This window comes from Cebidichthys violaceus, unplaced genomic scaffold (genome assembly GCF_023349555.1).
Source record: "Cebidichthys violaceus isolate CVI_PGR_0920_01 unplaced genomic scaffold, fCebVio1.0.p SCAF_9, whole genome shotgun sequence".
NCBI lineage: Eukaryota > Metazoa > Chordata > Actinopteri > Perciformes > Stichaeidae > Cebidichthys > Cebidichthys violaceus.
This window is the reverse complement of record NW_027176975.1, coordinates 4,098,770-4,125,425: the sequence shown is the minus strand read 5'-3', so window position 1 is coordinate 4,125,425 and position 26,656 is coordinate 4,098,770. Positions and strand designations below refer to the sequence as shown.

Here is a 26,656-nt window from a genome sequence, read left to right as displayed (position 1 = left end):
ATGGTCGGTTTGGTGCTTTGGGGGCGTGGTTAACTTGTGATTGACAGGTTGCTACCCCGGCCTTGTCCCTTCTGGGAGTCGTCCCTGTTTTCAGTTCTTTAAAGTTATTTGTAACATTTTGGTTTTTAAGTCAGCGTTCCGTTGTACTTAGCTCCACCCTCTGGTGTCACTTCTGGTTGCCAAAAAAACCCAAAAAAACAAAGACGGCGACGGCAAAAATGCAGAACTCGAGACTTCTTACATACGGTCCATGTCTTCGACGGACACCGCGAAGCCTCCCACCTCTCACTATCGTCTGAACATTCGCAGCGCAGGAAGCCCGCCCCAGATAGCTGGTCTTGATTGGTCCCTGCGAGACGAGCGAGGTAAACCCCTTCACCGGGGGCAAACTGGCCCCCGAACCCCTTGACGGGATTAGGGTTTGACCCGCACAAAGGCAGCAGATGAGCAGAGGATGGACACACACACGGCGCCGGAGAGCCACAGGAGTCTTGGCAACAGAACATCTAAGCCCTGTGAAAAGAGGCTGCAACACAAGCCGAGATATATATATAGATATATATATCTATATATATATATATATATATATATCTATATATATATACAGCTGTGTCTGCGCATGTGTCCAATTACTGAGCGGTGTTTTTCTCTCACGCCACCTGTTCCACTCCAGCTTTTTAAGGCGTTTCGTGGCTTTATTGTGACGGCAAATGAGAGGGTTGAGAGATGGAGAAGGACGAGGACTGGAATCAGGGATGTGACACTTCACGGCCATCGCTTTAATAATCAGTGATAATAATTACCCAGCTGCAGACGTGAGCTAATGTAAGCTTAGAGTGAGACATATCAATTGTTAAGGATATTTTGGTATCAATATCGGTAGTTGCTGGGCTTTGGATTAAAACACAAATATCCACCTGTCAGTGAGGCCGCTTATATCTATTTCAGGCTGCGCATACAAATGAACCCAACAGTGGGAAAAAAAAAAAAAAAACAGTAACGTTAGCAACAATTATCTTTATGAGAAGTAAATTAAAGGAACAGTGTGCACTGACAGCTCTGAGACGGTATGTGCTGAGGCAGCAGGAACACAAAAAACAACACTAAACTACAGTTTCTCAGTATCTTTGTCTCTCTTATATACGTCTCACCGTCCACGTAGTTTTGCTGGCTGCGTGTCACAGAGCCTCTGGAAGACGTACGGAACTGGGACACGCGAACGGGAGGACGACCGCGCGACTCGGACCGCTTCCCTCTGGAAAAATAAAAGTCGGGCCACTGTCAGGATATCAACGGGGACTAAGAGGGAGCTTCTTCTTGTGTTGTTAGAGGAAAACTTTGATCAAAGTTATTTCTCCTCATCCATCTCTGACTCTCCCGGCCACTCATAAATCATCTTCATTGTGCCAACTGTCAGGCTCGGTCCCCACAGCCGCGAAGAGCTAATTCACCAGCCGATCCCTGCTCTGCTGCCTCGCTGCAATGGAAGAGACAACACTGTTTTTTTTTTTTGTTTTGTTTTGTGTTTTTTTTTTTTTTGGGGGGGGGGGGGGTGTCTCACGTAAGTGGCCCCAACCAAACATTTGTAAACAATCTAACATGACAGTGATTGTTACCATTATCCTAATTAGCTTGCACGAGGAATTTATGTCAAACAACAAGGCGCAGCGCATGTCAAGAGCTGATAAATGTGGTCGGTATAGTAAGTCAGGATGATTGATTCCAACTTATTTGCAATTAAAGGGGGGGGGGGGGGGGGGGTCTCGCATATTCGTGCGCACAGGAAGTCGGGCAAACTGGCGTTCAAGCACCCAAAAAGAGAAGGCCGAGTCTCGTTGACACGAACGAGACAAACCTTTTTAGCCTTTAACTCCCTCGTGCGCCGGAGTCATAAAATTATTTGCTTGGCTGCGCTGAGCTCTGCCAGAGCCGTATCTGCAATGCTAATAAAACTCCATCCGCACTGGCAGGTAATAGCGCCGCTACTGTAACTTTTCTACCTCGGCTCAGCACAGCTCAATCAGCCCCCGCCAGAGGCCCCTCCGCTACGAGTCCCCGCGGCTCGGAATCAGCAACTTTCAATCTCGGTGTGTTAGCACGCGAGAAAAAGACGCAACTGTACGTTTGGGATGGGTGATGAGACGAGCAGACAGCACAGCGTGAGAGTAAGAGAACAGCAGCGGCGCGGGCACGCGCGCACACACACACACACACACACACACACACACACACACACACACGCTGTCGCACGTACAAAACACACACACACACACACACACATCCAGTCTAATATCAGCTCAGTCCCCGACTCCCTTTAAGAGACCTGAGAGCCGGAGAGGAGGAAATAAATACTCTTCTTTATTACTGGGAGAAAGACAGAGAGGAGAGACGAGGGGAGGGGGGAAAAGTAAAATAGAGAGGCCGGATGAGACTGCGCACACACACACACACACACACACACACAGAGAAAGAGAGAGAGCTATGACTGGCTCTACCTGATGTTGCTGAATCCCATATAGCAGCGGAGAACTCTATAATTCCCCCCCAGTCAGCAAACCTCCCTCACCCCTGTCCTCTCATATACGCCGTCAGCTGACAAAGTAGAAATAGAGCCTCAGCACACTTAATACAATCGGCATGATAGCAGGCAGAGCCGCGCATCTCTCTCGCATTATGGAGGCAAAAGATCTGTCTCCTCCTCGTCTAATCAAGTGTTTGTTTACAGTAAGAACTCCGCAGGGCGCCTTCAATTAACACTGGCGGACTCACCTGCTCGAGTGAGATTGCACAGAGGCCGGGGACCGCGTGAGGCGAGTTACACAACGTGAAATAATAACTTCCTGCAAGCGTCATCAGATCTATAATGCAGTTTGCCTCATGACGGATCAGATTCGGTTTTGTTCGGATCCAATCACATGCGAGGGGGGACTTTGGAGAGATTAATTCATATCTCAAAAATACATTTATTTCTTAGAACTCGTTATGGGTGAATGTTGATTTTTTTTTAGTTTGTCATCCCAGTTGTCAGGTGTCACCAGTCACTGCAGGTTTTTGTTCCAGGTTTTCTTTTGCACACCAGCTACCTCATCAAAGTGTCGCGAGAAAGAGTTTCCCCTCGTGCGGTGACCTCGGCTAAGTGGAGAGCAGGGTCGGTGGTTCGATCCCGGGCTCCGCTAGTCTCATGTCAATGTGTCCTTGAGCAAGACACTTAACCCCAAAATGTCTCCCGTAGCGTCTACGGTGTGTAGATAGATACTGAATTGTAAGTCGCTTTGGATAAAAGCGTCTTGCTGTACCGGAGGGATCACCAAGTTGAAAACGAATTTCTCGTCAACGGCGTTTACGTTTACGTAAGTACGCCGTAATTCCATGCAGGACTTTTGTTTTTTCGGGTCCGGTAACAGCCCCTCCTCTCAGAGTGGCTACTAAAAACGGGTGTACAGTATCGCAGCGTCAGTATTTCACAGTATTCCTCTGGATTTTCTGTGGACACGAACATTCCCGTGGGAGTCTTTTCCCATCTCAACCCCCCCCTTCCACCCCCCATCATATGACATGAACGCAGCACTAAAGACTGAGCAAATGAAGTAAAGGGTGGAGGATCTGGCGGGATCAAGAGAGGACAGCGTGATCCCTCTGCACACGTTGATATATTTGCCAGTAAAGCTCCTATCTGGCATGCAAAGGGAAGAGGGAGGAACATGTCCATGTACTGACTCACGAAAGCAATCATCCACAGCAAACTTACTTTTAAAAAACAAAAACAAAAATGAGGGAAATCTCAGTGAAACGCTGTATTGGTGCGGTGGGGTGTGGATCGGGTACTCGTGATCGATTAGGCGGTGAAAAATCTGGCCCATTCATCCGGCATATTTAAAGACCATTGATCAAGTCAACTGCAGTGAATAACGGCTGATTTTGATGAATGCAGAATCCTTTAAAAGAAATCCAGATTTAAAAATGACTTTTTACACAGAAACAGCACCTAAAGATCCCCCTCTCCACCCACCTCTCTGCACTCTAACCGAACGGATTCATCCGACTTCACGATCTCTTCACTTCTTCTACGCAAGACTCTCAAACAGGAGTGTGAGAAATAGACAAAATCGTCTTCCCTTGACAGAACCCCGTAGGAGGAGGAAGGACAGTTTCCCTGACCTAGTGCCACACAGAAGATCCCCTGGAGTCCAGACCTCTACGGTCAACATGGACGTCCCCCCCCCCCCCGGCACATTCCTGTGGCACCCCACACATAGTGAAGGGAGACATTTGAACGTATATATATATATATATATATATATAGACGTGATTGTGTCTCCAGCCGGAGTAATCCCACACTACTCTGGCACGGCTCCAGCAGACATGGGAACACCACAATGGATTACTCATGGAAGAGAGGGATTTGCAGAGGAAGAGATCAATGGAGGAAGGTACAGTAAAAAAAAGAGGGGGGGGGGCAGATAGTTTCCTGAATACCATTAGAGTGTATCTGCACAGTCAGAGAGGGGCAATCAGTTTAAGATTACCATTTCTGTCAATACAGTTCAGAAGAAGAAAGAGGAGAAATATAAAGGAAAAGTAAAACACTTGAAGGAATCGGATCAGAATAGCTTTGTTTTGGTTCAGAGCTCACCAGTTCTCACTAGTTTGTTTCCCCCCCCATCCATCAGCTCCGTGAGGACCCATGAAACCGTGTGGCCCTTAATGCCTCACACGTTTTTTTTTTCCCTCCACCAGAGGCCAAGAAACCCCTTCGGTTGCAGATTCACACCAGGTAATAATAATAATAACAATAATAATAAATGCTGTAGGAGCTCATGAGAATGAACTAGAACGTTTGGCTTCAACTTAATAACAAATCACAGACTAAATCACACGATACTGTTTGTTTTCTTAGTATATATCGTCCAATGTAAGTTTAATTTCATATATATGTATAAGAAACAAGAATTATAGCAGAAATGTGCCAAAAGAATACATGAGATAACTTATATTGTCACCAGGAACTTGTTCATCTTTAATAAAGACATTTCTTCAATGATTATCTCAACAATCCAGTATCAGTCTACTAGAAAATGATAGAAACGGTGCTTATGTTTTTCCAAAATACATGAAAATAACATATCGACCAGTGAGCCTTAAACTGCAGGGTCACATGACCAATCACAGATGGAGGCTTTGGATCAAGTGTTTCCTGGAGCAAAGACTTGAAGTCTCCATGTTTTTTGTAACAAGTGTGCTGAAGCCAACGGCTTTAATGTGAGATGAAATACGACACACACACACACACACACACACACACACACACACACACACACACACCACCCTCCCACTGGGCCCGCTGCTTCTCTACCTCCCACCACACTGACTGACCTTCACCTGTCACAAAGGCTTCATATTTACAGCCACCACAGCCCATCTGCCCACTCTCAGCCCTGACTGTCAATCAGCAGCAAGCCGCCTCCCCCCCCCCCCCCCCCTCTGCCAATACATCAACAGGCCTGAAGCACTGAACCCCGCCGCCCGGCACAAACACTGACAGCAACAACGACGACGACGCCGACGCCAAATTGATACAAACTCAAGCTTAAGGTAGGAACCCTTCCACCGAAAAAGAAAAACACCAGCATGACGAGAAAAACAGAGCCTCTAAGTGCAGAGCTGGGCTTCAGGCATCACCATGCAGGAGCGAGGAATGGAGAGGCATTCGACATGAAGTCCCAACCAAACAACACACACTCGAGAGGTGATGCTCTATAATCAAAACAGAAATAAAGGAAACTGTCAGCTTCTGGACACTGCATTCCATTTCCTAATGTTTCCTAACATGCAGTGCCTTTTTTTTTTTTTTTTTTTTAAACTGGAAGCGATGAAGAACAGATAAATTGGACATCCACGCTGTCGCAGTGCTTTGCTTCCCGACACACATCTGTACCGACGGTACAACCAACGGGATGATGCAGCGGTTGCCAGTTGTGTGCAGACGGCTGTTGTTAGTCCTACTTTTAGTCCTGTTGCAGGTATAGAAAGGTCAGATCTACAAATTCATTCTGCGCGCACACGCACGCACGCACGCACACACACCTATGTTTCCAATGATGCCTCGTTTTTCCATCCCTTCACTGCTGTCTAGGAAAGTGGGGCAAATGCTCCAGGTAGTACAGCATACTAAGAGCGCGCACACACACACACACACACACACACACACACACACCTGCGGGTAGTGCGTGCCTGGGCGGGTGGCCACTGGATTCAGCCCCCTGCATCTCAATGACAACCCCACATCCACTGGGATTTATCTAAATGCAAATCAGCTGCCTTCACTCAACAACACACATTACTTTGCATGCTTCCGTAATGCACCGTGCAGCCGGGCTTGGCAAGACATACAGACATACAGACAGACAGACAGACAGACAGGCGGGCGGGCGGGCGGGCGGCCCCTTCGGCTCTGCCTTTCCCTTTCATCCGTGCCCTCCGGAGCGCACTCATTTTTCCCCCCTAAATTCACTTTTAATTGAGAGCTAATTTAGCAAAGCCAAATTCACGCTGGAGGTAGATCGGACGGGGAGGGGAGCGCCGGGGAGGAGAGGGGAGGAGGACTGGATGAGAGAGAGGAGAGAGGAGAGAGGAGAGAGGAGAGAGGAGAGCGGGATTTGGAGTGGCAGGTGACAATAAAATCTGCTGTTCGCGTCATTCTCACTCTCAAGGGAGAGAGAGAGGCCCTTTGAATGACAAGAAGGAAAGAGGGAGGGCAGAGGAGAGAAAAGTATGAGAACAACAAGGTAGGGATGTGGAAGCTCCATGGATGTTTTTCATTAATTTACTCCATCCTGCAGTCCAGAAGCAGCTTCTTAAAGTGTGTCCTAACCGGCCACAGGCAAATTGGGTTATTCGACGCAGCGGCAACAAAGTCAAATGGAGCTTCTGTTGACCTTGATGACCTGCGCTATCCTTCCCGAGCGATCAAGTTCACCCCGGGTGATGAGCAAGGTGTCTACGAAGCCGCTAGGACCCGCAACCCTTTGGACGTAAACCGTGCTGTAAAGTGATCTACGCCTCAGAGGTTATCCGGGGGGAAACGAGCTCCTCGATTGCCGCCTGATGCTTTCTCCGCTTCTACATAGCTGTTAATTAGCCCGGCTGAGTGCACCATTAATCGATCGCTTGTCTCCGCGCTATATCTCATAACGGCGGGGCGAAGAAATGTGGAGGTTCAGGAAGTCACACTTTTTTTTTCCCTTACCGGTGAAATAACCGCCGCTGGGCGAGAGAGAGAGAGTAGCGGCTGCCTCTCAAAAAAGGGGGCGGGAGTGGGTGGAGGGCGGAGCCTAAGGGCGACTGAGAGGATCGCAAACCGCTGCAGAGTTCAACGTTGATGAAATCCAATTGTGAAGAATATTTGGACACGCAGCGCAAATTAGTTTGCAACTTCGTATAGTACAGATACGACCGACAGAAATACATAACATGAGATATGTTGTGCTATTTTTTGCTATTGTTTTCACCAAGCAAAACTTTTAGTTTTTTGGGGTAGATTCAGCAGACGGAACGGCGTCAAACAGATTAGTGTAGTTCAATGGAAATTGTTGGAGAAAAATAACTTTTAGAATGATCAGTTCTTATTGTTTAACATACAAGGCTCCATGAAGTCTGGGGCTCCTGTGTGAACTCTCTTCACACTTGTTATCCTCAGATGTTCCTCGTTTAGCAGTCGCTGTGACATTCTGTAAGGGACGATTGTATATCTTACTAAACGTCAAGATGACGTTTGCTTGTGTGGAAGGGGCAAGTTCAAGACATGCCACGTAGCTTTATGCAAATTATTCTGTGCAAACGCACTTGTGTGTTATCCGAAGTATAAATATCAGAGACTCAGAGACAGACCTCTGAGCAGCCTTGATACATGACTTGTTTGTGTGTCTCCTTCTTGCAAGAATAAATGTCCTGTGACATTGGCTTCGAGTGAATTTCTCTAACAGAAATATATAAAAATGGTTTTATACATTTGTTTGTTTTTTGTTGACGCTTTCATAAATACAGGCTTAACAAATGTCTTTCACAAGTCTGAAAATGACGTCGCTCTTTTAAGTTTCCAACATAAAATAGGGAAAATATATTTCATAAAGTTAGAAATGTAATGTATTACTTTGACTGCTGGTCGTATTAAAAAGAGAACAAATATAGGAACTATATAGCAAATGTCGGCCCTCTGTGAATTTTGACAATGCATGAAATAAATGAGTTGATTGAAGATTCTTTTAAAGATCAATGGCAGCCCAAAACAACAGCCAGTCAACTGTTAACTGTGAACCCGTATTTAACAGCACAGAGTGTGTTTTTACAATCCAAACAGAACCCTGGAGCTGATGAAACCCACCACCACCACCTTTGATGCTCTTCAGCAGTACAGAGGGGGGGGGGGAGCAGAAACAACATTGAGCTGAACAGCTTCACAGGACAGAGATCCTTTATTCACTCAAAGACCAACCAACTGCTGAGTCCATCAGCAGAGCGAGGAGAGAGAGAGAGAGAGAGAGAGAGAGAGAGAGAGAGAGACGGTCAAAGTCTCACCAATGGAGTCAACATAAAACTACTCCCCGAGCAAAACCACAACTGTACCAACGAGTAACTCTCTGTGTGTGTGTGTGTGTGTGTGTGTGTGTGTGTGTGTGTGTGTGTGTGTGTGTGTGTGTGTGTGTGTGTTGCTGTAGCAGCCTGAGAAGGAAACACAAACAGATCACATCGGCTCTCTTGTGACTTCTCCGAGAAAAGTTATTTCTAGTTTTTGAAAATAAAGGCCACAATTATGGCCTAACTAACACACGTGTAGATCTGGGGAAAAAAATACCACAACAAGCTTAAATCCTGTGTGAAAACGCAATAAATAAATCACATTTTAAAGGTTTTTGTAAAGTTTTAAAAAGTTACAGTCGTAGAACTAGCTTCTGTTGCCACACACTTTAGTGATATCATTTCCTGTTTATATACATATATATATATATATATATATATAAATAAATATAATAGTAATGTACATTAAATCGTAGGCCTAAACATAGACCTCAACTTGCAAAACATTTTACAGTGTGATATTCAGGTTGAATGGATCAATAGGAACCAAGTCGAAATAGACAAATTTGAAATTTGATGTTCAAACAATCAGCTCTTGAATACAACAGAAACTTAAATGTAGTTTAGTGCAAACATCCAAACTTCCATGGAAGACAACAACACGAGTGGACGGTGACTCGTGCAGCCGTCAGTCAGTCAGTCAGTCAGTCAGTCAGTCAGTCAGTGGTGCAGAATGATATGTTTCCAGTGGAACACAGAGAGTCAGGACCCGCTACAATAAAAGGCTCCATAGCTTCCAGAAATAGCCTGTCAGGCCTCTTAGAAAGCCGCTGTTCAGAAGGAGAGCGCACTACTCCGGAGCATTTCAGCCAGCACTCCTAAGCTAGGTCGTCCTCGAGAAGACGGACAGGCGGCAGCGAGACGGAGGCTAACGGGCAGTCGTGTGCGGGAGACGGACGAAAAAAAACAAAAAGACAACCGTAATGAGAGGACAGAGGGGAGCCCTGCAGAGCAGGCAAATGTGGACGGAACAGGAGATGGACGGGAAGTAAGAACACCGGGAACACAAGCGACAAACAAAATGCATAGTGTACCAAAACAAGAGCAGAGGGAAGGAGGGAAGAAGGGGGGGGGGGGGACAAGACAGAAAGCGCACAGGTGAGGGAATCCCGATTAGAGCGTGACCTCGTTAACCCCGGAGGCTCGTTAGAGTCTCATTACAGCGGCGCTCTGCAGGCCCATCCTCTGTCACGCCTTCATTAAGCCCATCGACCCACGGCGCTTATTAAACACATTCATTACCCCGGGTATTGAACTGCTGCTGCTATCGGCGGCCCCCCGAATGCATCACGGGGGGGGGGGGGGGGGGGGGGGGGGGCAGAGAGGTGACGGAGGTAGTAGACTGGTGGTGGAGGGGGGGGGGGGGGGGGGGTACACACAACACCTACAGACGCACACCTTTCTGCGTCTTATCAATCATCACTAATGAAGTCAGTGATGAGAGCTGCTTCGGCCTCTCAATCACGAAAGAGACGCAGACGACGGGAGGAGAGGGTGACGGATGGGGGAGGAAGGGAATCCGGAGGGAGGAGGACATGGCTTGTTTGAGAGAGGAGGAGAGTGATGGGATGAGTAGCGGGACCTCGGACGTGAAAAAGAGGATAAAAAGAGTTTGAACTAAAAAAAAAAAAAAAAGGGAGGGGATGCAGGTAGACTTTTCTCTCTCTTTCCCTCTCTTCCGTTTTTACACTTCTGTCTTCTCCCCTCCGCTCAGGACAGAAGTGAATCCCCCCACGGAGGGACCATCCATCACCATACGTACGAACTAGTCCGCCCGAGCCGAGAGAAGGCGGGGCCTCCGTCCCGGCCTCGGGCTTCCTCCCGCTTTAAATGATGACATCATTTCTGCCCTTCTCAAACAAAAGGAAAACTCATCATCGGAGAGAGAGAGAGAGAGAGAGAGAGAGAGAGAGGGAGAGAGAGAAAGAGGCGGAGGAAGGGAAAGAGAGCAGAGAGATTAAGAAGAGTAAAGGCGTGAGCGAGGTGTCGGAAAGGGCCATGAATCATTGTGACATCCCTGGCCGGGTGTCAGAAGCTACTGCTGTCTGGAGCTTGGATAAACACAGAGGCCTCTGAAGCAATGCTCTTTAAACACCGGCCAGGTCAGAGCCGGCCACCGCCACCGGACCCTCAGGGGAATTAAAACGGGTGCCATGGTCTTTTTTTTTTTTTTTTTTTTTTTTTTCACCCAACTCGATTGTCAAAAAAAGTTAGCGGCCGTGGCGTTGCCAAAAACCTTTCTAATTCGCTGCCGGCTAGCAGGGACTGAACCGACTGCCAAAAATATCACGTTCAGAGTCGCTGTGAAAGAACCGCTGGTTTGAAAACTGTACACCGAGTCACAAAAAAGCAAAAGAGAAGGACGTCACATGATGAGCTCTATCAATTAGTTGAAATGTTTATTAATCTACCGATTACTTGCTCAAAGTGTGAAAAATGCCCGTCTTAATATCCGATAGCACAGGGCGATCACTAAATGTCTTGCTTTGTCCAACAGACAGGCCAAACACTTCAAAATATTCAATTTACTATCACTTGAGACCAAGACAAGACGAACTTTGAACCATCAACTGTTTGCTTAAAAGAATTAATTGATTATCAAATGTTCGGTCTGAAAAACTCTCTATCATGTTTCAAATTGCGTGTTTCATCTGATGAACAGACCAAATCTCAAATGCATTTTGTTTATTACCGTGTTTATCAAATAAAAGCGTCACATCCTCACATTTGAGAAGCTGGGAAACCAACACTTTTTTTTTCGCCATTTTGCATGAAGAAAAATACTGAAACAATAAGTTGATAGTTAAAAAAAAATATTTGCCAATTAACGGATGAATCGATCCACTTGTATCTGACTTCACCACACGTAGTGACGCACGGTGTCATCCGGTCAAATCTGACAACAAGTGAGTTATTGGCCAGAAGGCAGGGTGTATTTCTGCACAGCCTGCACACACTGGCCACCCAGCAAAAAAAAAAAAAAATGTTTGAAGTTGGAAATTAAATTTTGGGTTTATGTCAGCTTTACCCCCCCCCCCTTCCCCCCCCATCCTTCCCTCCATGTGCTCAGCCAGAGCAGGCGGTGAGCAGAACCGGAGTCGAAGTGGAAGTCACATTCACATTAACATTCTTCGGCGCTTTCCTGTAGCTGCGGGCGAACGCTTGATAACGTCACGGAGACGACAGCGATAAAAAGATTATGCATTACCTCCGCAAAGGCCCTTCACAGAGCACAGGTGAGGAGAATATGCTTTTTCTGTCCTTCTCCACTTCAATAGTTACTTACATAAATTACACGCGAGTGAAAGGACATGAAAGGTGCAGCCTCCCATGTTACGTGCTTCTATTTGTGCAGGGAAACGTTAAAGCCTCAGTATCAACAGGTTGTGAAGCATCGTTCTTATCGGAATCAAAGTGACTTTAAAACAGGGACTTCTTGTGAATATTCCTTGATACGCCACAAAGAAAATACATAGTTAATAGATATGAACGATTTGTGCTGAAATATCTATTAATATCCTCGTGAAGTGGGATCTTTTATGTGTGCGTAACGCTCAGCTGCCTGTTCACTGTGGCGTTACTGCTCTTCTGCAGTCCTGCTGCGCCCTCTGCAGGAGAAAACCAAAACACACTGACCAAAAACCTGCACTGGTCTGGTCTGGTCTGGTCTGGTCTGGTCCGGCTGCAGCGGTGCACGTTTCAGGTGTGGCGTACGTTTAGCATTTGATGTGAGAGATTTGAGTTGTTCTGTGAGCCGCTGGCCTTTACGCTTCAACTCAGTACAAAATACAGAATTTGTCACTCGAGGGGATTTTTGAGGCGAGTTGGAATCAGAAAACACAAACTATATATATATATATATATATATATATATATATATATATATATATATATATATATATATATATATATATATATATATATATATACACCCATAAAGACAATCTACAATACAAACTATTACAGCATAAAGATTAAAAGAACAGTTTTTTTTGTCAGTAATTTTAGAGCTGAAGTTAACGACACATTGAATTGGGTTCTTGTCGATCAAAAAAAAAAATAATTTTAAAATAAAAAAAGGCATATAAACCAGCGCGCAAATGAAAAAGCTCAAATACTTGTTAAAGCAGTATTGAATAAAAAGGTGTAAAACTTTGCCAATATTCTGTGGTCCAGCCTGAAGTAGTTCAGCGTAGACCTGGACCCGACGCACAAACAGCATGTAAAAGCTGAACACTATCAATTCCACTGTTTATATGAGGATTCCTGCCACTATATCCCCCCCCAGGCTGTAAGAGCTGTTGAGCAGCTCCTGATCCTCTTAACTTTCTTTCTTTTTTTTTTATGTTTTGTTTTTGTCATGGATGTCGATGCGAGAGGGCAGCAAACTAATCATTTTAATGTGCAGGATGAACTCTTCCTCCATGCGTAGGACCGTTAAGTTCCGAGTCCAACAAAAACTCAAAAGCTTCCCCTCGCCGCTCCGGCCGCTCTCCATCTCAAACTTAACGGGCCTACTTTTTGACGGCGGCGTACGTCTGTCATTCACTTGACTTTTTGCTTTCATTTGCACAAGTTTAATACTTACTTAATACATACTTTAGCATTTCTATGAGCCACTCGGGGAATCCAAGTGAGCATGCTGCCACTCTTCTTTCTCAAAAAAAGAATTCCACCGTTATGCGTTATTGATAAGAGTCTGGGAATAAAATGCCCGATGTTAATGCAGAACTTTACCCCGGGGTAACTAGCGTGTGGCAAGGTGAAATATCGCTTTGGAGACACGCTTCACAGGCCCACGTTTCCAAAAGGGCGCTTTCCCTTCCTTCTCTTTCTTCCCTTCTTCTCTCCCTCCTTTAAAACTTGTTTTGTTCTCGGGCAGACGGCAGAGGGAACATATCGACGATGTCTGTGTCTGAGTGCAGCCGGCTGTCCAAGTTAAAGTCAGAGCTCATTAATGCATCTGATTACTTTCCAGGCAAAGGACGATCAGCAACCGCCCCAGACACACACACACACGCACACACACACACACACACACACACACACACACACACACACACACACACACACACACACACACACACATACACACACACACACCCAGCAGCTTTTTGGGGACACAGATCGATACGGAGGCACTTCAAAAGAGCAATGAAGAGGAGGATATTGGAGAGAGGAATGTGCCGTTAGCTTAGACTACATACTGAGAATGTAAGCAGCGGTAATGGCGAAAATAAAAGTTTTAAAAGGGAATAATTCACATAGTTTATTACTTAACAAACTAACCTCACGTCCTTATCGTAATGAGTCAGCCACAGTTAGGGCTGCGGCTGAAAATTAATAGCTGGGCCCGTGCAAGGTCAGAAAATAGTGCAAATTAAATGCCCATCTAAATTCCCCTAAAACCAGAGGTGGTTTGTTTTGTATGGCCAACAGGGGGAAAAAAAAGGTCCACTTGCTCGCTTCTTTTTGATGAATACAGTACATTTTCACATCAGCAGACGGAAAGTTGTTCGGTTGATGAAGGCCGTGTGCCGCGGTCAAAAGCTCCCGAACAAGCGAGTAAGTGGAGATTGTTTTGTCAACCGCCGTAGCTCAAAGTGTCGAGCTCAACAGCGGCATTCCGTCTATTCTCGTAGACGTCCGAGACGACCAGCGAAGACTGACACTGGAGCTGCAACCAGGGTTAAAGAATGGTATAAAAAAAAAAAAAAAGGTGCCCTGTGGAGTTTTCTCATGTTCACGGTTACTCACGAAAAACACACATTGTATTCGTCCTTGAGGTCAATTCGTCAACAGTTCCGGAATTGTTGACGATCCATTTTCTGTCCGAGCACAAAACAGAAGGGACGATGGAAACGGAAGGGATGAAAATTTGATGAAAAATGGTTGTTTTTTTTCTAAATAGAAAAACGCAGGGCATGTTTTTTTTTTTTGTTTTTTTAAGGCTTTCCCACACAACGTAGACGGAGAACACTAAAGAGGCTCCTCGATGACATGAAGGCATGGAAACTGTGGATGAGGGGCAGAGCCTTCTCCACACGCTGACAGACATAATCCAGTGTCATTAGCAGCTAACGCTGACTACATACATCATACAGCATCTGACATCCAACATCCTGAAAAGTCTAAACTCCTGTCTGCGAAGACTGGAGGGGATTGGTGAGATCTTGGAGAGGAGACGGACAATGCGCTGTGTGTGTGTGTGTGTGTGTGTGTGTGTGTGTGTGTGTGTGTGTGTGTGTGTGTGTGTGTGTGTGGCTGGTCAGAGTGGTTCTATTTATCTCTAATTACTGTCCAATACGTGAACAAAGTTTCCAGAGGAGATTCCAGTGCAGCTGGCAGCCATTCAAGTTCACCCGCTCCCAGTGTTTTGACGCGGCCTCTGTGTGTGTTGGTTCATGTCAAAAGGTCTATCCCATAATAACTGACAGCTATCATTACCACTTCCTTTTGTCTTTGCTCTCCCGCTAATCCGGCTAATTAAATCTGCTAATGTCAATATACAATTATAGAAACGTTTGATTGGACCGGTGGAGGTCCTTACTCCCCTGCCAGGAAAAGAAAAAAGAACCTGGCTACTGACAAGGCTGGACCGACAGCCAATCAGAGCGGGAGATGAACCGACGGCCAAAGAAACACCGTTCACTCTGACAGTTCGTCTCCTCCAGTATTTCACGTTGTTCTACAGACAGACACCTCAGAGAGAGAGAGACAGAGACAGAGAGAGAGAGAGAGAGAGAGAGAGAGAGAGAGAGAGAGAGAGAGAGAGAGACAGACAGACAGACAGACAGAGAGAGAGACAGACAGACAGAGAGAGAGAGACAGAGAGAGAGAGAGAGAGACAGACAGACAGAGAGATAGAGAGAGAGAGACAGACAGAGAGAGAGAGACAGAGACAGACAGAGAGACAGAGAGAGAGACAGAGACAGAGAGAGACAGAGAGAGAGAGAGACAGAGACAGACAGAGACAGAGAGAGACAAAGACAGAGAGAGACAGAGAGAGAGACAAAGACAGAGAGAGAGACAGAGAGAGAGAGAGACAAAGACAGAGAGAGAGACAGAGAGAGAGAGACAGATAGAGAGAGACAGATAGAGAGACAGATAGAGAGAGAGGAGCTCTGATTGTACATGGAGAGTGGTAATTACACCTAAATTGAGGGCACATGATAATCTATGTTAGGTCATCTCCAATTCCACTTACATTTCCACATTTTGGACTAATTAAAACTGTAAATAATCAGAGCCTGTGTGTGTGAAAGAGAGAAAGAGAGAGAGAAAGTGTGTGTGTGTGTGTGTGTGTGTGTGTGTGTGTGTGTGTGTGTGTGTGTGTGTGTGTGTGTGTGTGTGTGTGAGTGTGTGTGAGTGTGAGTGTGTGGGCAGACGCCATGTCTTTGAGATGAGCCAGTGGGAGAATTTTCCCATCACATCGCAGGAAAATTAAGTGCACACTCTCTGATTTCAACAAGACAGGAGAGCAGATAAAGTTCTTCTTTTTCTTTTTTTTTTTTTAGAGAGAGTAGAAAAGTGCTTCCCGAGCAAAAATGTTTTTAGATTGCGATGTGCGTTTAATTGAAAGGAACACTGGAGCAAAGTTACCGACATGGAGAGACGGGTGACGACAGGTTGGTTGTTTTGGGTTTTTTTTGCAGCGTATAGTCCGTCCACCAGTTTCTCTCTGTGAAACTGACAGAACTCAGAGTTAAACTTTCAGTGATGCCTCTCTCCCCCCCTACGGCAAATTGAAGTGAGATGAGGAAAAGGGGAATTTGCTATTCTCGGAGCCTTTGCCCTTCGAGGTGGTGGAAGAGAACAGAATATGAATGGGGGTGAGAGAGAGAGAGAGAGAGAGAGAGAGAGAGAGAGAGAGAGAGAGAGAGAAAACACTTCAGAAGATGAAAACAAGCCTTGAAAGGCAACTGGTGCAATATAACCAACTCTGGCATAAATACTGGATGAACGCCAATAAAGAATGCAGGGTGGATGTCAAAAGGAGCGGGGAGCAGAGACACCGGAGTCACCTGCTTTTCACAAAACACACTCTTAGCCCAGGGTTATCTGTAGCCCTGGGCTGATATTTGGCCCCCGGGCTAACAAGCAATGAAAGAGCGAGCCTCATTTTGTCAACTGTAAACAACATTTGGAGACACTCTCGTCACTGCTGGAGACGTCCTCGGCATTGCATTAGCAGCTTTCATCTTTTGTCGTTTGTTTAAAAAAAAAAAAAAAACACACACACACAACTGCCGTGCCCTTCGGTATGATAATCATTGTCCTTTAAGTCTTGTCTCCTGCAACCAAAGGCACGGCGAGAAATCTCACAATTGCATCATAGCAGAGCAGCGAACTTATCTCCGCCCCACTCAGAGTCTCCCAAACTTTCCTCGACAGTTAACTCAGAGCACAAAAAAAAAAAAAAAAAAAAACAGAGGAACATTAGCAGAGTTACTGCTAATAACGTAAGTGCTTCTATTTCTTAAGGCTACACAAGCTTATTCAAAGACGTTGCTACTCCCACACACACACACACACACACACACACACACACACACACACACACACACACACACACACACACAAGCCATTTAACCATCTACAGAGCTGGATATGTTCTTGACACAGAAAAAAGGCCCTGCAGCATGGAAGTGAAACCACAACCACAACAACACAGAGGGAGGGAAGAGAAAGAGAAAAAATGCTTGTGGGTGTGCACATGACGGAGAAAAAAGGCAGAGGGCGAGCGAAAGACCACACAGAAACACCCTGCAGCAGATCAATTATTCAATTTGGGAGGAGGAGAAAGAGAGGGCAGATCACAGAGAGTGAAAGGCTCATCCTCATCTGGGATTGATTAGGAGACCGCAAATGCACCAGGAGAGGAGAGGAGAGGAGGGGAGAGAGAGGCGAGAGGCGAGAGGAGAGAGGAGGGGAGAGAGGAGGGGAGGGAAGAGAGAGGCGAGAGGCGAGAGGCAAGAGGCGAGAGGAGGGGAGAGAGGAGGGGAGGGAAGAGAGAGGCGAGAGGCGAGAGGCGAGAGGCGAGAGGAGAGAGAGAGGCGAGAGGCGAGAGGAGAGAGAAGAGGAGAGAGAGAGGCGAGAGGCGAGAGGAGAGAGGAGAGAGGAGGGAAGAGAGAGGCGAGAGGAGAGAGGAGGGGAGAGAGGAGAGAGGAGAGAGGAGAGAGAGGAGAGAGGAGAGGAGAGAGAGGAGAGAGGAGGGGAGAGAGAGGCGAGAGGAGAGAGGAGAGAGGAGGGGAGGGAAGAGAGAGGCGAGAGGAGAGAGGAGAGAGGAGAGAGGAAGGGAGGGAAGAGAGAGGCGAGAGGCGAGAGGCGAGAGGAGAGGAGAGAGAGAGGCGAGAGGAGAGAGGAGAGAGGAGAGAGGAGGGGAGAGAGGCGAGAGGAGAGAGGAGGGGAGAGAGGAGAGAGGAGAGAGGAGAGGAGAGAGAGGAGAGAGGAGGGGAGAGAGAGGCGAGAGGAGAGAGGAGAGAGGAGAGAGGAGGGGAGAGAGGAGAGGAGAGAGGGGAGGGGAGAGAGAGGCGAGAGGAGAGAGGAGGGGAGGGAAGAGAGAGGCGAGAGGAGAGAGGAGAGGAGAGAGGAGAGGAGGGGAGGGGAGGGGAGGGGAGAGAGGAAAGGAGAAGAGAGGAGAGAGAAGAAGAGAGGAGAGGAGAGAGGAGAGAGGAGAGGAGAGGAAAGAGGAGAGGTGAGGGTCTACAAACAGCTGAACCCAGAGTGAGGAAATAAGTTCCTCTGAATACAAATGGTTGAGTCACCTTTTTAAATTCTTCACATGTGATACAATATTTAGAATTATTACATTAAAGCCAACAGCCTGTATCGCCCGACATCCAAGTCTAAATGAGTGAGCGAGATATAAATATAAACATCTTTTAGCGTCCACGCATACTTCTGGATCTCACGGTGCCAACACATCGAGCCAAAACTCATTTTGAGGCTGGAATTACCCACAAAGCAACACAAATCAGTTTCTGCTCCCTGAGAAGTGGGCGGAGGCAGCCGTAGCCTCTCAGGCCGTCGCAGAGAGTAAACGGCCTCGGCGGGAAAAATGAAAAGGCAAGTGTTTCTGGGTCGCCTTAATTCCTGCCAAACTTAATGACGATTTTAGGCCAAGAAAGCAGAGCGCCCAGACATAACAATCCCCGCGCGAGCTCAGCCCATTTCTCTGCGCCCTAATGACAGGAAGCGAAAATAACCGCCACGATCTCACGCCTGAAAAATGACCGTCTGAAATTGATGCTGCTGCGCTGAAATGCTATCAGCCGGCAATATTAATCTCTCACCTTGTGGTAATCGCTAATTTCATATACTATTAGGTTGATGAATGGGGTTTTAACAAACTGGGCTATTGTTAACAGCTTAAAGCGGGCTAATCCATCAAGGTCAGAATTACTCATGGACTGCAAAGAAACATTAGCACTGAAAAGTGCGAGAGCATTAGTGAGAGACAGACGATCGAAATAAAAGCGCTGAGAAACAGACAAGTCAAATGACTAATTAAGTTCTCTTTCTGTTTTCAGAATTATATACCCATTGTTCATCACTCGTGATGCATTTGATCGGGATGGGGAGGAGCTTCAGCGTCAACAAGAAGCAAGGAGAAAGCAGCTGGAACGGCTGTTTCCACAACCTGGACCACAGTGACATCTAGTGGTGGTTGTGAAGTAGTGCGTCCCTTTCTTCTGCTGCTTTTACTCAAAGAAATATGATGATGGTGGTGTGGGGGGTTCATTCCATGCTCATGATGTATTAAACAAAAACCAACTGTGCCAATGAGATTAGCCACTAAACCGATGAAGGTATTAGACAGAAAACATTAGTATTTACATTATCACAAACATGTGGGTGAGGTCGATGTGAACTATTTAGATTTAGGAAATTGTCATCACTGCTAATTTATACGATGAGGACTTCCAATAGTCTGACCGGATCATCGACGCAGAGTCTCGGGCGCTCAGGTGTGAATTCTTAAGACTCCAACATGACGGCAAACCAACAGGAAGGACGTGCAAGAGACAGGGACCCCCTGTCTCTAACAGTATCCTCAAAGCCCCAGAACATCAGCAGTAGCTACATGGCTCAGACGAGTACCGATGGAGAGCCAAACAGACACTCGGGCTTCCTGTCCGAGCAGAAAAGCACGAGGCAAAGCGAGGAGAAACAGCCCGAATATGAGAGCGGGCGCGTGGGACTCACCAGCTTGTTCTCTTGTAAGTAGAGTCTCTGCAGTTTCGGGCATCCTCGAGCCAAAGCCACCATGCCTTCATCTGTGACGCTGTAGCACTGACCCAAGTGGATGTCCTTCAGCTCACCGCAGTGCTCTCCCAGCTGAAGGGGGGAAAAAAAAAGGACATGTGTTTGTTTAGCATATGTAAAATGAAATACTGGAAGTCTATTTGGAGTATTACTCCACATCTTCATTTGGGAACAAAGACAACAAATGAGGTGGATGCATCACAGACATTTAAAAATATATATTTCTTGTGTTGCTACGCTCTAATTCGATACCTTTTTTAGTGCTTCGTCCGTCAGCTTGTCCTGGTTGCCCACATGCACCTTCACCAGCAGATGGCAGTGCGTAGCCAAGGCCGACAGGGACGTGTCCCCCAGCTGCTTGCAGCGGTACGCTGTATACTTCTGCAGGCCTGGACAGTGCGAGGCCAGCGAGGACACACCGTGGTCATGGACACCTCTGCAGTCCGAGATGTTGATCTCCGTCACGTTCTGCCTCCGAGAGGCTATTTTCACCAGGAGATCATCGTTTACCTGGGGAACGGGGAACGCAAGGAGAGATGGAAGTCAGCGGAGAGATTATAAAAAAGGTCACAGATTTGATCCAAGAGACAGTTATCCGTCAAAACACAAAGGTCTCATTCCAAGCCAGAGTGTTAACTAAATGTCTCATGTGGAAAATATGGAAAAGACAAAAGAGTGTGTTGCTCGACTGAAAAAGAAAGAATGGAGTCTCGCTTTGTGCTCACTTGTTGTAGGCCACTGAGGTCGATTTGCTTCCAGAACTGGAAGTCCAAGCAGAGGTCCCTCCAGTACTTGCACACCAGAGAGGCACACAGACAGCGCTCCTTCACTGTCAGGTGGGAGAGCACCTGAAGGAAGCCAAAAGGAAACACAACACAGTCTACTAAAAGCCATTGACAAGTTGTACGTCTTCAGTAATTTCTCCATTGTACCAAACCAACAGTACTTAAAGACGGAACGCGTCATTAGCTCGTCGATGAACTCTGACCTTGAGAAGGATGGAGGAAGGCAGGTGGTTGATACTCGAGTGATCGGCGGCGTCGGAACTCCTCGCCTGGCAGTCGTCGTACGGATGCAGGCAGCAGGGGGAAGAGTCCGAACTGTGCGGCAGGTCGGCGTGAAGGCCCGGCCCGCAGCAGCCGTCAGCAGGGGAGGAGGAGGAAGAGGAGGAGGCAGACGAGGAGGAGGAGGAGGAGGATGAAGCGGAGGACGATGAGGAGGAGGTGGAGGAGGAGGGAAGTGGACAGAGGGGAAGGTGGCAGTGGCCGGTTTCAGAGTTCGAGGCGGCCTCTCCCCCGCCTCCTCCCACTCCCCCGTTCTCCAGGCCTCCGTCAGGGGCGGCGAAGGCGCAGCGCGGCTGCTTACAGGGGGTGCACCTCTGCACCTCTGAGCACTTCCTCTTGCACACCTGCGACCAGAGACACACACACACACACACACACACACACACACACACACACAGATTTTCTTCAGGCAGGTCAAGGCAGATTTGAGTGTACAGCCTTTAGATGCAATTGCGGCGTTGAAGAACCTCACGCCGCCCACATAACAAAACTTGATTTGAATCAATGCTGCCTCTTTGACAGCTACAGCGTTCGCTACCGTCGGTGCAGCTACCTACCATCTCAGTGTAGTCACTGGTGCAGCCAGGCACGGGTACGGGTACGGGCACGGTCACAGACACCCCAGCGGTTCGGAACAGCACCGGCGGCGGGATCAGTTTGGCGGGAACGGCTGCTAAAAGGCTCCTCCCTTGGCCCTCCCAGATAGCCAGCTCCCGCGGGGACAGCAGGAACTTGGAGCAGTCCTCGGGGGACGCGAGCGTCGCGTACCGCTCGGCGAGCTTGGAGGCCGCTCCGATGCCGACTCCACCCACGCCGGGGAGACCGATTCCCGTGATGCTGTTGCGGCGGCGAGCGCTGCCGTTGGCGCCGGCCTCCAAGTGGTCGCTGTCGTCGTTGTCGAGGCCGCTGCTGTTGCTGTGGACAATGAAGCAGAGCATGCAAGGCAGCTGCAGGAAACAGTTCCTCTTCTTCTTCTTCCTGTGATGCAACTTGCGCGTCCTTTTCTTCAGGCGGTAACCATTTTTCGAGAGAAGATGGCCCATATAGATGATTCAAGGAAACTCTGGAACAAACGGGAGTCAATTCATTGGTTAATCTGCTATTCAGGAATAATGGAAGGACATTGAGGATCACAGCAGAGCAGGACTGGGTATCAGTATTAGTGTCAACCCAACACCTGAGTTTTGGTAGCAATACCAAAACAAGGCTTCTTTCACTACCTTACTTTTTATTTCAAATAATTGAATATCCTAATGCAAGCAACTACACAAGAAATCTAACATTGCCAAAGTTATGTCAGTAAATATCTATGACAAATAATAAGTAAACAAGATCTGACGAGCAATCATTTAACTTCCAACACTTGACAGTTTTTTAACACTTAGGTTCAATCTGAAAGAGAAGCCTCATATTGTAAAAAAAAAAACATACATTCACACAATAATTTACTATACAATAATAACGATTTTTTTTTTTTTAATGTAGCAAAAAGCAAATATTTTAGCATTAATATCAGAAGTGAAGACCTGCATCAACATGTAAGCTCCTCTGCCAACAATATTCCCTGGAATAAAAGATGAACCATCAAGGTGGATCAACCTAATCAACTGGGAACGCACGTGACGCTAAGAGAGGGACCTGACGGACGGCAGCCAACACAGGCAGCACACATCAGGAGGGTGCACGGCCACGACCTAGCTTGATATCGTCGTGACATCATTTCGAGTGCAAAAGCCTAAAAACTGCACGCAACAACAAAAGAGCAGCGAGCTTTACAGCCGTGCCGTCGTGACCATTTGACCCTGTATTAAGCTCATTTGTGCTGTGGATACGTTGCTTGTCACATGTTTTAAAAAAAACAAAAACCCTGCTTTCCGTTGCACACGCTGCGGGTTTGCGTGCTAAATAGCAGATGTCTATTACCATACTATAGTGTAGCGAGTGAAACTGCAGCGATGCATCGGCTCGTCGCAGCCGAATGCAAAGATGTAAACATTGAACAGGTGGTCATTTGTTTAGCATACATACACACACACACACACACACACACACACACACACACACACACACACATATATAGTAGTCTTGATGTGACGGTGTTTGTGTTTTAGCCTGAAGTCGCGACGGGTTTACGTCTAGGCTCCAATTCAACAACGTATTCACACCCTCGTTTAGAGGAAAAAAGGACACGGTTCGGGTGCTAGCCCGGTTCTGCTGTCTGACAGGCTAGCTCGCCCCATCAGTAGATGCTAAGTTAGCTGTAGCCCCAACATGAAAGATATCTCTCACCACTTCACTCGGTGCTCCCTCACGCCGGACGGTGCTCGCATAATACTGCTAGGCTGCACGGCCAAGGCGAGCGCTGACGAAGTCCCGGGCAGGAGAGACACGGAGGCGAGAAACCCTGCTACTGAACCAGCGTAGTGTTTACCCAAACAGTGGCAGCTCTGGCTCTGCTGCTACTGCTGCTGCTGCTGCTGCTCTGGAGGACAACACTTCCGCACCGAGAGGGCAGCGGGAAGGAAGCCGACGAGGCCAGTTCATAATTCGTCACGGGGGCTGGATGAAGTTGCCCGCTGTAAGGCCTTGTTGTGAAGCCGAAAGTAGCAATATAAAGCTGCTCTTTTGTCATCTGTTTTAGGGGCCCTGTATTTATATCTGGTTTTAGTACCTTTATTATGTCTACTGATATTATAATGTCCGTATATGGTGCATATGTCCACATGCAGCTACTGATATGGGTTATCTTGGTGCTGGAGTGAAACTTTAATTCTTGTTTTCAAGATGTTTTTGTGTTTTAACAGTTTATATATACAAAAATAAATGAAAACATGTCTGGGTACTTGCAATAACCCAGTATTATAATGATATAAACATGTAATACGTACATGCACATGTATACCCACTATATTACATGTATTCATAAATAAATAAATAAATAAATAAGACAAACTCCAATCGCATAAATGGTGAAATAACGTTTATAATTATTATTATTATTATTTATAGGGGCTGCATTCCAATAGACATATTTACAATACCTAAATATTCGACACTTGAATTGCTCTTCAATCATCTGCAACAGTTGTTTATTAAATTACCTCTTAAGACTTTCTGCATTTCAAAGTGGAGTGAGGAGGCAGGGCATCTATTGGAAGACGCTGATGATGAGTTGCATTATGGGAAAGGCAGAGTCTAGTGGTTTGGGAGCTCGACCCATACAAGGGAATAAATATCAGATATCTGCATGTTGTCTCTTGTGAGTTATGCAACTTTAATTTAACTTTAAAATTAACTATCCCTTTAATGCTTCTATATTCAAACTATTTGCACAGCTGAGACAGTATTTGCTTAACATGCCATGCACACATCTCAGGAAATAATCTGCAAGTTAAGTCATTGAATAAAATAATAAACAGTAGCATTATTAACTACAAGGCTATTATTAAATATTCATTTCAAAATCATTATTTTGCTATTCAATTTAAATGACATTTTCAGTCCTCTCTCTCTCTCTCTCTCCCTCTCTCTCCCTGTCACACACACACACACACACACACACACACACACAGACACACACACACACACACACACACACAGAGTTTATGGGCGTGTAACTTTGCAGCCACCACCAGCTCTTCAAGGCTGAACGGCAACTCCCAAAATAGCTATGCGAACTCGGGAAAGCCTCCGGTGAAAAACGAAAAGCAAAAAATGGCTGAAGCCGTTTCACCAATAACTCGACAAGTAGCTAAAGAAAACCAGGAGATCGGCACCCCATCTGTCGAGTATCGTCTTGCAGACGTCGAAGATTGTTTGATTTACGACCGGCATGGAGTCCCTGTTCCGTTCAAGAAATTATATCAAGACAGGAAATCGGTCATAATTTTCGTGCGGGTAGGGGAAAAAAACAACAACTTTGTTTGGCTTAAGCTTGCTGGTGGCTCATAGGCTAGACTGAAGTAAAGCTCTCGAGAGGTTTGAGTTATTGAGCCTCATAAAGGCATCACGGTGTAAGGCAACAGGTGAGCATCAGCCTTGCTGGACAGATGTTCCAACAGCTTCCCCCTGCCTTTGATGGCAATGAAGAGATCATGTCCATAGGTGAACACAGAGGGCTTGATTGACACTTATAGGTGCCGGATGAGAGTTTTTTAAAAAAAAAGTAATATCTCGTTTCTCTATCACCCTTTTAACGCATTACTCTGCGTCCCTGCAGAACTTCTTGTGCTACAGCTGTAAAGAATATGTGGAGGATTTGAGCAAAATACCTGGAGAAGCACTGGAGGTGAGTCCCGACAAAGAGACTTACTGGGATCAGCAATAAGTTGCACAGACATGCAAACTGTTCCCGGGAAGGTAGTTTGGGTAATTATGAACTCCTAAAGTGTAATGTGCGGCCGTTGCAGGATGCTGACATTGGACTGGTTGTGGTTGGTCAGTCTGCTCATCGGCACATCGAGGTAATTCATTAGGTTTATTCTTGAAGCATCATTTCACGTCTGCCACATTTGTTCCTGTGCGACATCTTCATTTTCAATCTCTGCAGCCGTTCTGCTCGCTGACGGGGTATCCTCACGAAATATACGTGGACCCGGAGAGGTGCATTTATCAAAAGCTTGGGATGAAGAGAGAGGAGACGTATACAGACTCGGGTATGCAATAACAGTATAACCCCAACATATCCTGTAACGGTGAAGAATTGAATCTGTGTGTGTGTGTGTGTGTGTGTGTGTGTGTGTGTGTGTGTGTGTGTGTGTTTTATCTACATAGCCCGCCCTAGCCCCCATGTGAAGTCTGGTATCTTTATGGGACAACTGAAGAGTATATGGAGGGCCATGACTAGCCCTGCGTTCGACTTCCAGGGGGACATGCATCAACAAGGTGGAGCCATCATTGCAGGACCAGGTAATCTTTCCTGTCTCTCTCTCTCTCTCTCTGCTTCCTTGTATCTTTCTCTTTTCCTCCCTCACTCTTGTCCTCTCTCCTCCGCAGGCCGCCAAGTTAATTTTTCCCATTTCGACATGAACCGCCTGGACCACATGCCCATCGACTGGCTCCTGCAGCTCGCCGGAGTTCAACAGACTCTGGACTTCAGCGATAAGCCGAAGATCCTCCATGTGTAGCCAGCCGGACTGCCTTAAAAGCCTGCCTCGTCCCACGGCGCTGTCGCCGTCGCACACATGCAGGTTGTGGCGCACACAAGGCGCTTGTATAGGTCTGAAACAAACAGTGTGAAAGTTCATTCCTGACCCTCAAGGTCTCCTTACTAGCTTTATTTCCCCCAGAGCTTCCAGTCACATCTCATGGGTTGATTTGAAAGCTCTGGAAAAGAGATTTGGTGAAGAAAAAGCTTGTAAGTGTCCCTTGATCGTGCCTGTGGTGAGTGATGTATGGTTGAGTGTGTAAAAGGGATATGAATGCATTAGCCTACTATTTAACACATTTTCTATCTTTTCCATCAGAGCTATATATATTATGTCTTATGTTGTAGTGAGATGGTTGCGTGCATGCACACTTATAGAAACAACTGGTGTAAGTGATCGGTCTCATCACAGTCTTATTTGTTTACCCACTTTCCTCCTATACACTGTGTTCACGAGATTGCAATTAAAGTTGAATTGCTATTTCTTGGCTGCATTGTTTTTCTTGTGTCCATGCTCTACTCTGAAATGCATGGTAATTGCACA

The 26,656-nt window shown here is 46.6% G+C and overlaps 2 protein-coding genes across 2 annotated transcripts; one reads left to right on the top strand and one right to left on the bottom strand.

Moving 5' to 3' along the window:
- Nucleotides 1-19,725: 19,725 nt before the first annotated feature.
- On the bottom strand, nt 19,726-23,430 carry fbxl17 (F-box and leucine-rich repeat protein 17). Its single transcript, XM_068703562.1, has 6 exons — nt 23,256-23,430; nt 21,524-22,029; nt 20,891-21,310; nt 20,628-20,750; nt 20,155-20,412; nt 19,726-19,974 (listed from the first exon to the last, which is right to left on the bottom strand). Exons 2-6 carry the CDS (start codon nt 22,007-22,009, stop codon nt 19,726-19,728), a joined length of 1,536 nt encoding a protein of 511 aa, XP_068559663.1. The 5' UTR covers nt 22,010-22,029; nt 23,256-23,430.
- A 1,174-nt stretch (nt 23,431-24,604) lies between these two features.
- On the top strand, nt 24,605-26,593 carry prxl2c (peroxiredoxin like 2C). Its single transcript, XM_068703526.1, has 6 exons — nt 24,605-24,863; nt 25,186-25,254; nt 25,376-25,429; nt 25,516-25,621; nt 25,740-25,874; nt 25,962-26,593. Exons 1-6 carry the CDS (start codon nt 24,681-24,683, stop codon nt 26,090-26,092), a joined length of 678 nt encoding a protein of 225 aa, XP_068559627.1. The 5' UTR covers nt 24,605-24,680; the 3' UTR covers nt 26,093-26,593.
- Nucleotides 26,594-26,656: the final 63 nt, after the last annotated feature.